At 36.0% G+C, this 14,460-nt stretch overlaps 1 protein-coding gene across 1 annotated transcript in view; it reads left to right on the forward strand.

Annotated features, from left to right (window-relative positions):
* OTOG (otogelin) overlaps positions 1–14,460 on the forward strand; it is a 100,457-nt gene that overhangs the window by 46,833 nt on the left and 39,164 nt on the right. The window contains exons 25-33 of the mRNA XM_027674206.1: positions 2,586–2,724; positions 2,980–3,114; positions 4,190–4,336; positions 4,941–5,060; positions 5,906–6,022; positions 7,164–7,320; positions 8,327–8,353; positions 11,142–11,309; positions 13,417–13,695. Coding sequence (XP_027530007.1) covers positions 2,586–2,724; positions 2,980–3,114; positions 4,190–4,336; positions 4,941–5,060; positions 5,906–6,022; positions 7,164–7,320; positions 8,327–8,353; positions 11,142–11,309; positions 13,417–13,695 — 1,289 coding nt within the window. The remainder of the gene's footprint in view (positions 1–2,585; positions 2,725–2,979; positions 3,115–4,189; positions 4,337–4,940; positions 5,061–5,905; positions 6,023–7,163; positions 7,321–8,326; positions 8,354–11,141; positions 11,310–13,416; positions 13,696–14,460) is intronic.

A 14,460-nucleotide genomic window follows, 5' to 3' on the forward strand; every position in this document is an offset into this window, starting at 1 on the left:
GCAATCAGTTGTCTTCTGACAGATGGGAGTCTGCGACAAGCTCTGCTTCATACAAAGCATATGAAGTCTTTGAGTCTACTGTATGTGTGTGCAGGGGTGCATCTGATATGTTAAAGGAAATGTTCAAAGCATGAGAATACTTCTGTGCAAACAAACCCACTTAGGCACTCATAGCAGTTATAATTTAGTGTTTTTTAGTGCAGAGAATTAGTGTACATTGATATTAAATATAATCTTACTCATATATGATATAGTATTAAAAACATAACTATTAATCTGATTTATCTATTGAACAGTAAAATGGCAAATAAAATAATTTCTTAAGTTGGCAAAACTACCAGTGAAGTGCCAGGAACTTTCAGCTCAAGCTCTGGGTTCTTACTGAACTGTGGTTCTAGGTTTTCCATTTTTTGTTTTAGTGCAAGTGCCTGAAATTTTTTGCATGTGCTGTCAAGGTTCTAACACAAAAGGTTCTAATGCTGAGGGTATCACAGCATTTTGGTGCTGTGCTGTGCAAGGTAAGATGGGTGATGCAGTGCTGGTTTGCTGTCATATGTTGAGACCACTGAGCATCTGTTGGTTAGTGTCCATGGGCTGCTGAATTGGGCCTTCTGTTCTTAAACAAATACTTCTTGGAAATATGTTTTTTTAAAAAGCTCATCGAAGTTTGGAAGATGCTGATAGTTCTGCTTTTCTGAGTAGGGCTCTCTAGATTCTAATAGCTAAATGTTAGTTCACTTAGTATGAAACAAGCCTGGTGCAGAGGACTTTGAAGACATTGTGTACCTCCTAATCCCTCCCTTCTGACTGTAAACATGTTAAGACTCCTGGAAAAAGGAAAGTATGAAAAGGAGCTCCCTCCTCTTTACATGTTAAGAAATGTTTCCGCATGAGTCCTTAACAGATCGGCATGTGGAGGAGGATTTGAATAAGCCAAGAGTAAAATTAAAATCTAATGTCTCACAGAGAACATGAGAAGCAGCACTTAGTCTTTCAGTCCAAATATAATTCCTTCCGTCTGCCTCTCTTGATCAGCTTGATTAGGTTCCTGCCTTAGGTGCTGCTTTGAGGTGACTAGGGTTAGCTGGGCGAGCCCTGCTGCTATCTCGTTGTGCTTTGGTACAGCAAACACTTCTTGTCATACTTTTAACTTATTTTAGCCATGTACTTAGTGTATTTATATATGTACCTATGCAAAACACAAGTGCTGGGGCCAAATCAATGATGGGATAAGCAGAGTCTTCAAAAATCTGGACAAAGATTGCATGTTGCTGCAAGTTGCCTGATAAGGGAACAGGAGGAAGACGATATTAGTAGTTGGAGCTGCTCAGATTTTCTAGATATTTGCTGCTATTTTGAAAACAGTGGTGTTCTGACCCTATGATAGCAATATGAACAGAAAAGGAAAAATTATAATGACAAAAAGTTATACTGAGAAAAAACTTCATACTGCTTGGTACTTCAGTATATGAGATGCCAAATGTTAGCAATTTATCCAGTATTTCCGTAAGTCAGATTAATACTTTAGGTGTAAAATATGAAACGTTCATTTAATGAGGAAATTAAAAATCTATTTTTTTTAAAAGTAAACTTAGATACCATAATTACATCTCCTGCTGTATTTAGTTTAACCTGTATTTATAAATATACCTGTAGTAAAGCTGTATCGGGGCTCCAGCTCTGCTGTCTTTATCAAGAGAAGTTTTTTAAGTATCCAGGTCATTTAGAAACATAAAAATAACATTTTAAAGATTACTTATGGGTACAGGAAATAAAATTATATCCACTATTTATAAAACTTATGTAGTTTCTGAAAATGTAATTTAGATTGCAAGAGGGTGATGCAGAAAGAGGTATAATATCCAATGCTGCAAAGCCTCTTAAAAAGCAAAGGGAATTCAGGAAAGTCTGAACAATAACTTAGTATATGTGTGATGAAAGCCCTTTGATGCTTAAGGTGGCCATAGACAGAACTTGAACTATTCTGGAAGCCCCTGAGATGTTAGGCTACAGTTTGGGGGTGACAATATGTAGACATCAGGAAAAAAAATAAATCCAACAGCCCAAAACATGGTTCTTTCAAGGAATCTAAAAACCAAAATAATGCTACTGAAATGTTTCCTCTGTAATTCTGTGAAATTCTCATTCAAGCAGAGAATGCATAAAGACTGGAGTAACAGGACATGTTATTTTTTGATTCTAAGATTCAACTTGTATAGAAAAAAGTGTTCAGTGAAAACCTGACAAAGAAAGCTTTGTCCTTGTGGCATGTTATTGATGTGCCAGTAGAAGATAAATTGTATTACTTTGGGTGATATTTTTTTTTCTTGTTTTGATGTCTATATTTTCTGGAGCCTATAAATTCTAGCAGAATAAGAAGCATAGACAGTATGAGTTCAATATGTACATTTTTTTTTCCAGAGAATCAGTTTATGTATGTTGCTTTTGGACAAGGTTTCAAAATGCTTCTGTCCACACTCATCACACTTGCATGGCTTTTATTTTTTTACTTCTCAGTGTAATAGCTGTAATAATTTTTCTGGGCTTGCAGCTGATATTACTGTTATTGGTCATACATTTTTCAGCATTTGCCAGCATGGATCATTTCAGTGCACCTTCCACCCTTGCCCATCAATGTGTACTGCGTACGGGGACCGGCATTACAGAACGTTTGATGGACTAACTTTTGACTTCGTTGGAACTTGTAAGGTTTACCTAGTTAAGGTGAGATTTTTTTGGTAAAGCCTCTCTAAAACTGGATTTAAAACTATCTCTTAAAATCTACCATTCTGCTTATTTCCTATCTGTACATTCTATTGGGTCCTACATACTGGTTTTTTCATTTTTGATGTTGTCTAGAATTTGAATCATACATAGTATAATAAATATACACTGAGGTTTCTGCTAATTGAACTTTGTATATATACATATTTATATTAGTATATTTAAAATTGGTCCTTTCGTTTTTTTTTTTTTCAGGGTACTTCTTCAACCAGTCTTTCTGTTATTATAGAGAATATTGACTGCTTTAGTACTGGAATCATTTGCAGAAAAAACATTTTCATTAATGTTGGAAAATCTTTTTTAGTATTTGATGATGAGACAGGAAATCCAGTAAGTTTCAGTTTTTACCACTGATCAGAAAGTAGTGTATGTACTTCTATGGGTGTTTCTTCCTTTCATTACCAAAAACACTGTGCCACTTCAGTAGCAAAGGTGTAAATATCTTTACTGTGAATGCTGATCATATCTGTATTTTTCAATGGAAATATTAAACAAAATCTTGTCTGTATTTGACAAAAGTGTTAGTTGAGATATTGTAGCTCTTTTGTTTAGACTTGATTCCTGTTTAATAGCTTAGGAAAAATCCAGATGTTTTGAAGTCAGTGGGAATTTTAAGTCCACTAGAACTAAGAGTTTAGTCTGCTCTGGAATGTATAAGAGGAATATTTTATACAGTTAAAAAAAACCCCAAATTACAGCCCCTGGTATACTCTATAGCCTGAATGTAATTTTTATTTTGGCCAAACTGCAAATTCTATTGCTGCAAGCATTTAGTATTTCTAGTAATTTTAGTATAAATGGTACTATTTACAGTTTATAGACTGACTATTTAAAGGAAGTTGAATCTCTCTGTTTGAGATATTGTGTAGTTAAACCAGACATCTTAGTCCATGCTACAAATAAATTGGAATCTGATTGTTATTGGATGGAGAGATGAAAGCTTTATGTAAATAAGATTGTAATCTATGGACATGTTTGGACTGTTCCTTATTTCAGGACGTTCTTCCATGTGTCTTTATTACCTATCCATAGTAGAAAAAAAGGCAGGTGGCTGAGACTGAATTAGGTATAGTTGAGTGGAAAATCATAATCAGGAACCTTAAAACTACTCTTATACCTCCCAGATGAACCATTAACATTTTAATTTTCACTCTGATTGCCGTTACCCATCCTGTAAATTTGATAATCAACTTTTAAAATAGGGAAGTCATAAAAATACAATACAGTTCACAATCAAAATCCAGACCCCTTTTGCTTGAGCATTTGTCCCTGTGTGGCCTTCTATCTGCTTTTGGACCTACGTCTGAGAACCATGTAGTTCATTTTATTTAGGCATTTCATTTCCTGTCAAGTGAACATGAAGACATTGCTTCCATTATAAGTTCCTTTGTCTTATTTTGAACAGAGCTTATCTAGTTACATAGACCACGTACAAAAAATGCAGTTATGGAAAGCTGGGTTTTTCACTGTTGTTCATTTTCCTGATGAACATATCACCATTCTTTGGGATCAGAGAACAACAGTTCATGTCCAGATGGGTCATCAGTGGCAGGTAGGTGAAAGTCAATGCTCTTATTGCCATTTCTTTGAGGTGTTTATGTAAATCTCATTAAATAAGACATATCATTATACAGAGAATAGAAAATGTGTCAGAAATCAAGGAGAGAAACATTCAAACTACCTTGTCAATTACAATATTTATTCTCATTTATATTTTTTTTTTTTAGTTACTCTTACCATATAGCTGCTGTAACAACAGAAACAAATATCTCTGGGGAAAAATTCTCCTTCAGTACTCATTCCTTACATGACTGGAGCAGGTGTTATTTTGCTGAAGCAAAAGAAAAGCACGTAACTGGCTAACAGCTCACTTCTCTGAACAAAAAATCATCTCCTTTCTCAAAGGCTTGGAGATACATAGTTGAAAGGGAATAATACTGGCATTGTCAAAATAAAATATTCTCCATAGCTTTATTATCACGAAAAACTGAATTGTTTTGGGTGAAATTTAGCTAAAGAAGGGTCAAAACCTGACAAATTTATAATTAAATAACTGCAAACAAAAGTTCTGAAAGTTGTTATGGATGGTAGTATTTTGTCGTGTGAAAATGTTTTTATATATGTATATGTGTGTGTGTGTATTTTTTTTCCCCCAGGGTGAATTGACTGGATTATGTGGAAATTTTGATTTGAAGACAGTAAACGAATTGAGGACTCCAGATAATTTTGAATTAACAAACTCCCAAGAGTTTGGAAACAGCTGGACAGCTGTAGAGGTACATAGTAAATAAAATGTGTTTGTGTGTATATGTGTCATATAATTTATCTAGAATGAAATCAGAAATTCATTCCTGGAAGTATCAGTCAGGCAGCAATGCAAATGACAATATCAGGAGTTGTTACAGATGCCATAATCTGTTAAGGAAAAGAAAATAATCACCTTTTTTTGCCTTGACAGTGCAATAGTGTAGAGAAAAATGCTGTACAATATTCTGAACATTTTTGAATACATTTGAACAGTAAAGTAGTAATTTTTTTGCTTAATAGAAGAGTTGTGGGTTCACTTTAGACTGTGTTGTCAGTTTAGCTGATCTTTCATATCTGGGAAATATTTAACTGTGCAGACCTAACAATGGAAAGAAAAGAATTCTTTCCATATGCTGTAAAGTTAAAAACTGAATTTTTTTTTTAATGTCACATGTCTAGTGGTGTTCACAGAAATGTCCCTTCCTAGTAGTTAGAGAAAAAATATCTGATTTCTGACGCTTCTATTGTGCATTGTCCAAGTGACCCTTGTTATTTATGTAAGCGAGACTGTTCAGGTGTAAGGACTGCAGGTTGGGACTGCCTGGCAACTCTGGTTAGACCTATATGTACAAGTGTGTTTTTCTGTTGCTTTCAGATAAACAAAATGTTTTTTTAGCTTGTGTAATTTTCCTTTTCTTCAGATTAGCATCACCTTTTAATTCTATATCTTAGTCCTGCTTTAGTTTCATAAGCAATACATTTGTTTCATGGTTTACATCTCTTAAAAAAACCGCAGAAGAACTATGCTTTGCAAGTTCAAACACAAAGTAGTTACGAAAAAGGTTTCTCACCTTAATTTTGCTTTCTGGTTAAGTGTGTTGACAGCTCTGACATTCGAAATCCATGCAGTTTGAATCCCCTTAGAGAACCATTTGCCAAGAAGGAATGTGGAATACTATTAAGTGAAGCATTTGAAGCTTGCCATCCAGTGGTGAGTCGTGGTCATGTATAGAAACAAGTGAAGGCGAACATGTCAGTAGAGAAAAATGTTACTTTTAAACTTGAAGCACTTCAAATCTTCATCTTGTCTTCCGTTTCATAATCATTTTGACTAACAAAAGAGAACACAAAGAAGGTCTAACCCATACCTATTCTGATTCTAAAATGTGAATGTTTAACTGGGCTGTCTGCACTTAGCTGATGTAGACAGGAAGTGACTTTGGCACCAGTTTAGTCTTCTACAATATGGGTAGTCCTAGTAGTCTCCTTTGTAATTAATGCAGACAAAAATACACCCATTTTGAGGTGTTTTGTTTTTTTTTTATTACAAGCATTATTTGCCTTATTTTCCTCAAATGTATTATATAGCACACACATTTTTCACACAAATGTAAATAAATTGACATTTATGTAGGCAGTATCAGATGTGAAGAACTCATTCCTAGGAAAAAAAAGGGCATATATCTTCTCACTCAGGCAACCACCTAAGGCAGTAAATGAGCCACTCAACATGTTGTGGCAGTCAATCATCTCATGTTCACTTGGAGCATGTGGGAGAAGCTCTTTTCCAGTGGTAGGTCTTACATGTAAAATTACACATCCCAAGATGTTCAGGTATTGAGACTGCGTGCATGGCTTAAAAGTTTGAAAATACTGTAATGGCAAAATGACAAATTCTCTTGTGAGATTGTCTGATAATATGAAGAGAATGAACCACTCTCACATGAAGAGTTGTCCATCTACTGTATTATTTCTTACATTTTATGTGTGTCTAACTTTCTCAACACTTCTGAGGTTTATTGATTAGTGATCAGCTTAGAAAGTCTTATTTCGTAAGTTTCTCTATAGTTTATTAGGGCTTAAATATTACAAAACCATGCAAAACACAAGCTCACATCAACATGTTAGCGTGCCTGTTCTTAATGGGTTATTGATTTAATTCTGTTATTAAGTGCTGGACAAGATGTGTTCTAATAAACCTTTCTTCTTGTCTTTCAGGAAGCACTTAAAGTAAATGTTTATTGCTTCAAAGTTTGATGTATTAACTTCTGAAAGAGTCATAGCTTTGTATCAAGGTGTTGGTTGGCAGTGTCTATATGAGTATTTTTGATAAGTGATATTTTCGTTTCCAGATTGACGTCACCTGGTTTTATTCCAACTGCTTGACAGATACGTGTGGTTGTAACCAAGGAGGTGACTGTGAGTGTTTCTGTACAAGTGTATCAGCATATGCCCATCAGTGCTGCCAGCATGGAGTTGCAGTAGACTGGAGGTCCCCTAGAGTGTGTCGTAAGTTTACTTAAACCAGCATTGCCCATGGCTGCTACTGCCTGCATGCATGAGAGACAGACCTGAAAAATCAATCACATCAGAGTACCTGGGCCATGAATTGAATGACTAAGCCACACTGGTAGGAAGATGAGTTGGTACCTCTCACTCTGATTTCATTTTGGTGGATTATGTTCTTGCTGTATTTGTGAGCAGTACTTTTCTGTTTTTAATTCCTAGCCCTATGATGTGAAAGGAAAAGTAATGGGAGGTCTATATTAGGGTACAGCATGCATCCCCCAAACCAAAGGTACAAAGTTAACAGCTCAAGCTGTTTCTGTTTTCAGCAGGACTTTACTTCTCATTAAGGTCTAGGAAACACAGCTGCCTTACTAGAGGCCCCAGATCAAGTGTGAAATATAAAGGTCTTCTGAAGAAAAACAGTAGGTTATAAGCATGACCTTACTATCCTTATCCAACAATGCTTACAAGTTGTAAAACAATCTAAGGCCTTTTTCTATATAGTGGAAATGCCTAATATGAGACAATCATTTCCCCAAAAATGTGATAAAAAAGGACAGGATATAAAGAATGGGAGGAAACAAGCAGTTTTCTAACTTTGCAGTTGCACAGAGAGAGTATGCAGCTTGCTCAGTCACACAGCAAATTGGCCACAGAGTGAATGGATTACTCTTAAATTTTGATAGAAAAGGTTTGTGTGTTTTAGTGAGAGCATGGAAAAACAACGAAGCTCAGTCTTAGCCACTAGAGGTCACAAAAAGACAACTCTATGTATGTAAGCTTAGTATTTTCTGCTAGGAAGCAATGCTTTCTTTATATCAGTGTAGTTTAAATTAGTATTTAACCTAAAGCAATGAAGTAAATATTTGGCAATAATTTTTTAATAAATCTTTGTGTATGATCTAATTTGGTCAAGCTTTTGGCTTACATCTTAATTGTAAAGGGTAATAGAAAACCAGTTTATCTGCAGAATGCCTATTAACTGCATTTATTTTCTTTTTTTTAGCATATGATTGTGAATATTTCAACAAAGGTAAGTCCTAAAGGAGTTGATAAAATGTCACTAAAATCTTTGGTTTCTTTATATAAATCTTAGAACTTTGTATAAAAATAATTGTGTTAATGAAAACACTTGTGAATGTTTTATTTTTTATATAGCCGAGATCCTGTTTTACTGGTTTATTTTTCTTTTTCAAAGGCTTTTAATGTCATAATTTTTTTTTTTTTTATTCCTGGACCTTTCCCAACAGCATATGTTTAGCTAATTTTCTTTGCAGTGATGGACCATGATTAAACAACTAAATCATAAAGTAATTAATAGACTATTCAACTAAATAGTACTAGGGGCACTACTTGCTTAAGACATAATGCAGTTCAAAGCTAATCTCCAGTGGGTCTGTTAAATCACTGATGATCTCCTGTGCAGCCTCCAGAGGGAGGTAGCTGTTAAGGTGTGACAACTTTTTGTCTCCAAACGGGGAATAACTCTCCATTTAGGTATGTCTGGCCTAGCCTTAAGTTCCTAAGCAGCAAGCATTGCTGCTGCATAGGGTGGCTCTCAGCAAGGGGTGCAAAACTTCTACAAGGTGCTGGAGTAAACCTTGAATCCACACTGGCTGCTGTACTGCCCTGTTAGCACTGGAATCCATCTTCAGACTATTTTAAAGTTACATTGCCAGTGTCTGCATAGTTAGACGTGGCATGCAAGCCAGCCTGATGTGAGGAATGGTCAGGACTCCTGCTATTTATTCTAGAACTCTTTTTATCAAGCTCATGTAGAAGCCTATCTATCCACATGGTTTGTGGTATTTTGGTCTTCTTTTAAAAAGACTCAATATTGCAGCAGCTCACCCCCAGAAACATCTCAGAGAGGGACCAAGTTTAAATTAGAAGAGACCTGTGCAGTTTTCCAGGCCCAAACAATATGGCCAAGAAATCTGCATTTTCTTGTACACTGACTGCTGAAAAGATTTTGAGTGGGGTCAAATTGCTAATGCATGGGAATTTCATCTAGATCACTATCTAAGCCTCTAAATTAATTTAAATAAAGGAGAGTTGAACATAAGAGGTGATTGAAGTTTTACATTTCATGTTTGGTTTGTTTTTTTTGTTTTGTTTTGTTTTATAAATGAAATACATCTAGTCTGATACTAGATGATCTTAGTGCAGTTTTAACATTGAAAGTACAGCGCCTCTAACATCTATGATAATCGTCAAGCTAGATGATAACACATACTTTTAAGGTGTGTTATTAGTTTTGTTTGTTACTGAACTCTCACTGATAGAAATTAGTTGAAAGAGTGGAGAGTTTGTGCATGTGACCAACTTTGTAATAAGCATGTTTATCATATACTTCTTACTTTGTATCTTGTTTGCTAATCCAACTTATCAGTATTCAACATACGATGTTTCAGAGCTGCCAGTGGGGGAAAAAACCCATCTCCATGCTGAAGGTTTACTTGTCTACCTCACTTATAGCATTACCTAGAATTACTTAGTTTTGGAGAGAGGAAGGTTAAGGCATTGTCTTAGACCAGAGTGATGTTTTCTCTGTGTAACTTTGTCATGAATCCAGAGTGACATAGTTCCAGTCTTGCTAGGAAGCAGAACCTATTGTCTTTGGAAAGGGAGAATTCTCAGCTGGTGGCTGTGGTCTCTCAGGTTTTGGATGGGCCTGAGATATGAGATTAAAGATATAATAATATTTCTAGAACACTGGATGTTTTAAGTAATAATTTTAAAAATGTTTTTCAACTCCCTGTGCTGAAGGTGACGAGGTATCATTGTACACGTTTAAGTGAGCATGGACTTCTGTCCTAACAGGTTACTTTTTTAAAGCTTTAGAATCTAAAACTCTCGATGTAGTGCAGCCTCCTTAGGATTTCAAAATTCTTAATAAATTTTAAGGTTAGTGAGAACAAGAATATGAAGGCAGGCTGAAAATTGCAGTCCAAACTTTTAACGTCTTTGAACAGATTTTAAAGGTCAATGGTATTAGCTGTGACTATCAGCTGAGAAGTTCTGGGACACTTGTGTCTCAGATATATGCTTACCTGGCTCGTGAGTAAAATTGTAATGAGGTGAATTGCTAAGGTGTGGTCTAAAATGCCTGATTTTAACAGAGAACTGTAGTTTCAAACATTCAAAAATAAACTTTAACATATTTTTCTGCAGTGAAATTGGAACTAAATGAGAAGGTGTGACATTTTAAGATTTGTGAAATCATAACTTTGCATGCTTTTGACATTTTTTACTTGTAGGTAAAATAGGACCATTCCTTTGCTTATTATGCCAATTTCTTCCTGTCTTACTTCCCAGTGGTTATGTTTATGTCTCCACTGTTTGATACTTGATGACAACAAACTTTTATTCCCTGCAAAATGCCTCACACATTAGACACTAATAAAATAGATTTTAAAGAATAGTAAGAGGCATATAATCAGTTTGACCATACAAATAAACAATTTAGAGGGATCCTAGGGGGGGTCTACAGACATACTATTTACTTCTTAGTCAAATAACGGAGGGGTCAGCTAACTTTATTAAAGTAACTATGAAACCAAAGCAGATGAGAGGGGCGAGAAAGAAAAACTAATCTTGAGTCTTGAAAATTGAAGGTAGGTATTCTTGACAGTTTTCAGAACAGGTATTTTCTAAGAGAGTTTGACTTTATTCTGACTGTCATTATAGTTTAGTCCATGGCACCTAGAGCTATTTTCAGAGTGGTGAGATGTGTTTTTCATTATGTGCTCTGTCCTAATGTTTAGAGCTCAAGCATTTATGACACTTGACATGAAAGATAATTGTTTTTCTCTCAACAGCTCTGGGAAAGGGCCCGTACAAGCTGGTCAGCTATTTGGATGGAAAATTTCTGATGGCAGTGAAATCGATGGATGGTGTTGTTTTCCCAGTGAGAGAAGAAGATACTCTTCCTGGACATGCAGTGAGCTTTATGTTGACTTCAGGACTTTATAAACCCAAAGCACATGGTAAAGTCACAGTAACCTAGCATCTTAGTAAGACAGAGCAAATTCTGCCCTTGAATACGAGCTTATGTTTAAGAATAGACCTGGGTCAAAAAAATCTTTTCTTTATCTGCCAGCTGAATGTGCACTCAGTGTCTGCCAAAATTTTCATTTGGTTGGTTTTAGTTGGATGATCACAGCTTTGTAAACAGATACCTTTAGTTGAAAAGCAAGAGCCTCCCCCAACCTTGAGAAGCATCAAACTGGTATTGTAGCCCAGTGCTCCAGATATGTGTTGCTCCCTTTACCTCTCTTCTGCCAAAACTGGGACATGGGAAAGAATGGGAGAGAAATGTTGCAAGAAAAGTGCTCCCTACTTCACTCGCTCTGCCACCATTGCTCATTGTCTGCCCGCTTGTACAGAGATGCCCACTGGCACTTACCTGTGCTTTGTAAGGCTGATACTACAAATTTGTGTCCTTCAGGTCCTGACTTAGGTTTCCCCTCAGGGAGCATGGTGCTTATTCAGCAGACAAAAGATGTCTTGCACACCTTCAGACAGGTGGAGAAAACTTAAAAGAGTATATTCAGCATTTGTGGCATTAATTAATTAATGGCTAGAGTCTTCTGCATACACAACTTTAATACACACAGCACTTGAGTCTCAATAGAATTTTACTGCCCAGAGTCCCCAGATCAGCTCTTTGGACAGCCTGAAGGACCATCTTTGTGTAAGCAAAGGAGGGATATGGATCAGTTGAAAAAATGACAAGCATTTGATTACTAATACTGCTGTCTGTAGAACTGATACAAGAACTCATGTAACAGAATATCTAGGGCCAGATTTCTTTTATTAGTCATAGTTTTGAGGCACTTGTGCATTGCATTCAATTTATGTTTGGAAAGGGAAGGTCAGTTGTACTGCTCTATTCCCATATAAAAATCTCCTGCTCAAAATTTAACCTGGCAAATAGAATTTGTGCTTTATAGTCCAATTTGAACAAATGGAATTTCATCATTTGGTCATGGAGGAGTTTGTATGATCAATATGATATATCATTCATAGAAAATTCTTGATTCTTTAGTGCCTCAGCAAAATGCAGGGCTTCTCTCAGTTTCAGGCCATTCGTGGACATTGGAGAGTATTGGACGTTGATGCACTGATTGGTAACATAGCAGGTGTTAAAAATCATGCTGACTGTCCATTGTTACTTCTCTAATAGATTCTTGGTCCAGACAAATAATAAAAACACATTCACTAGTGCTGCTAGGTTTTTCAGATTAATTGAAGTTCAAATCCTCAGAAAACAAGGTGGTCTTCCAGAAGTGTTATGCCAGAATGTGATAATGTGTCCTTTTAATAGAAATATTTGTTTTCTATGCATTCTTTTTTTCTTTTTTTTTTTTGAGTAATGTTGCCCAGTCCTAGAGTGTTAATTGATTTTACAGTACTTTAATGACTGTATTCAAGAGAATAGCAGAGTTTACAGCAAAATAGAATGAAGTAATTCTGTGAGCAACAGATGCCTGTAACAGGCTCAAAGTCTGCTGCTCTGCAATTGGTTGTACAGAGGCTGCTTGAAATCAGCAGTGCTGTTTGCAGGATAAGGTATCATGAGGGGACATTTGCCAGAAAACAGACTTTGCTGGGACATTTTTAGAGGAAGGGGTAGGGACCTGAATGCAAAATATGTTTTCGTAATTTGTTTTTAATGAAACGCTGAGCTCTTAAGCTATAAATTCCTGATGGCAAATGTTACTTGTAAAGCTAGTCAAATGAAGTTTAAATTTTTATTAAATAAATGGTTTAGCAAAGACTGTAAATTAAGTTCTGCTTGACTGCAGGGCTATATTCCTTTATCCTGGTGTGGGCAAATGTCTTAATCTCCTTGTATTCCTCTTGAAATCTGTAGAGTATTTAGAAAAGTAAATATCCTTCACAATCTAGCACTCTGAAATCCATACATAGTGTATTTGCTTACAAGATTCAGGCTGTTTTCACTGGAAAGGCCCAAGTCAGTTTTCATTCCTCACACTACTAATATCAGTAGTGGTACATCAGAATGAGCTTAGTTTATTATGCATATATCAACAAGTAAATGAGTTCTGTGTATTTTATTTTGTTTTTCAGATTCCAACTTGATTTCATTTGAAACAGCTGAGAGACCAAACTATTTTCTTCATTTGGTCTCCAATAATACTCTTGTTCTTTCTAAATGGAAAAAAACTGAAGAGTTTCACAACAGGTCTACATTTGTCATTCACAAGAATACATGGCTTTCAGGATACAGTTCCTTTGAGTCATTTGCAAAACCAGGATATTTCATCCACATTTCATCCTCTTCAGTTGAGCTTTTGAAGTACCATCATTCAGAGGAATTCAGACTGTCAACCCTTTTTAAACTTGTAGGTAGGTGATTAAAATTTAATATTATGAGCAGCAGTTTGCTCCCTGTGAAAATCCAGCCTAAATGGTGTTGATATTTTTGGAGGTTATGAGATTACTTACTTCTCCCCTACCTCACAGGGACCTGTGGGTACTCTGTGATGTGCAGGGTCAAAATCTAAAAAGGTTCTAAAATCCCTGAGCGTTGTAATGAAGATGAGATTCTGTTTTCTTGTGAAAAGCCAGTAAATAGCTTGACATACAGTTGGTTTTGTTTGTTTGTTTGTTTTGTTTTGCCAGCTGGTTTTGGAAATACATATCCTGGTGTATAGTTTGTGGGCAATACTGGCCATGTAGATGGTAACAAAATTCTTAAGGAGTAGAAAATTTGTGCTCATGAATAATCAATTAACGAAGGGAATAGAAAAGAATGGAATGGATCTCTAAAAGTTAAGGTCTGTGGATGACGTTTTCTCCTCCTCTCCTTTTGCCTGCTGCCAAGAGAGAGATTTCTGTACAGTGCATTCTCATTCCATGCTTTATGGCCTCCTCAGAAGTCATGTTTCCCGTGAAAAACACCTTGACTTTTATCCACTACCCACTCCGAGATGCTCTGCCTTTTGGGATGTTAACCCCTAGTATTTGAGTCATCATCTAGTTGGAGGTATTCACCTTTTCTTGAGGATCTAGATGTCCATTTCCCTGATGTTTCTTGAGCAGCTACAGCTCTTGAATACAAACCGCAGACTGCTGTGAGAGTGTTTCCACCTATTTGAGAGATTGCCATTC

The sequence above is a fragment of the Neopelma chrysocephalum genome, unplaced genomic scaffold, assembly GCF_003984885.1.
Source record: "Neopelma chrysocephalum unplaced genomic scaffold, ASM398488v2 Primary Assembly neopelma1_24, whole genome shotgun sequence".
Taxonomy (NCBI): Eukaryota; Metazoa; Chordata; class Aves; order Passeriformes; family Pipridae; genus Neopelma; species Neopelma chrysocephalum.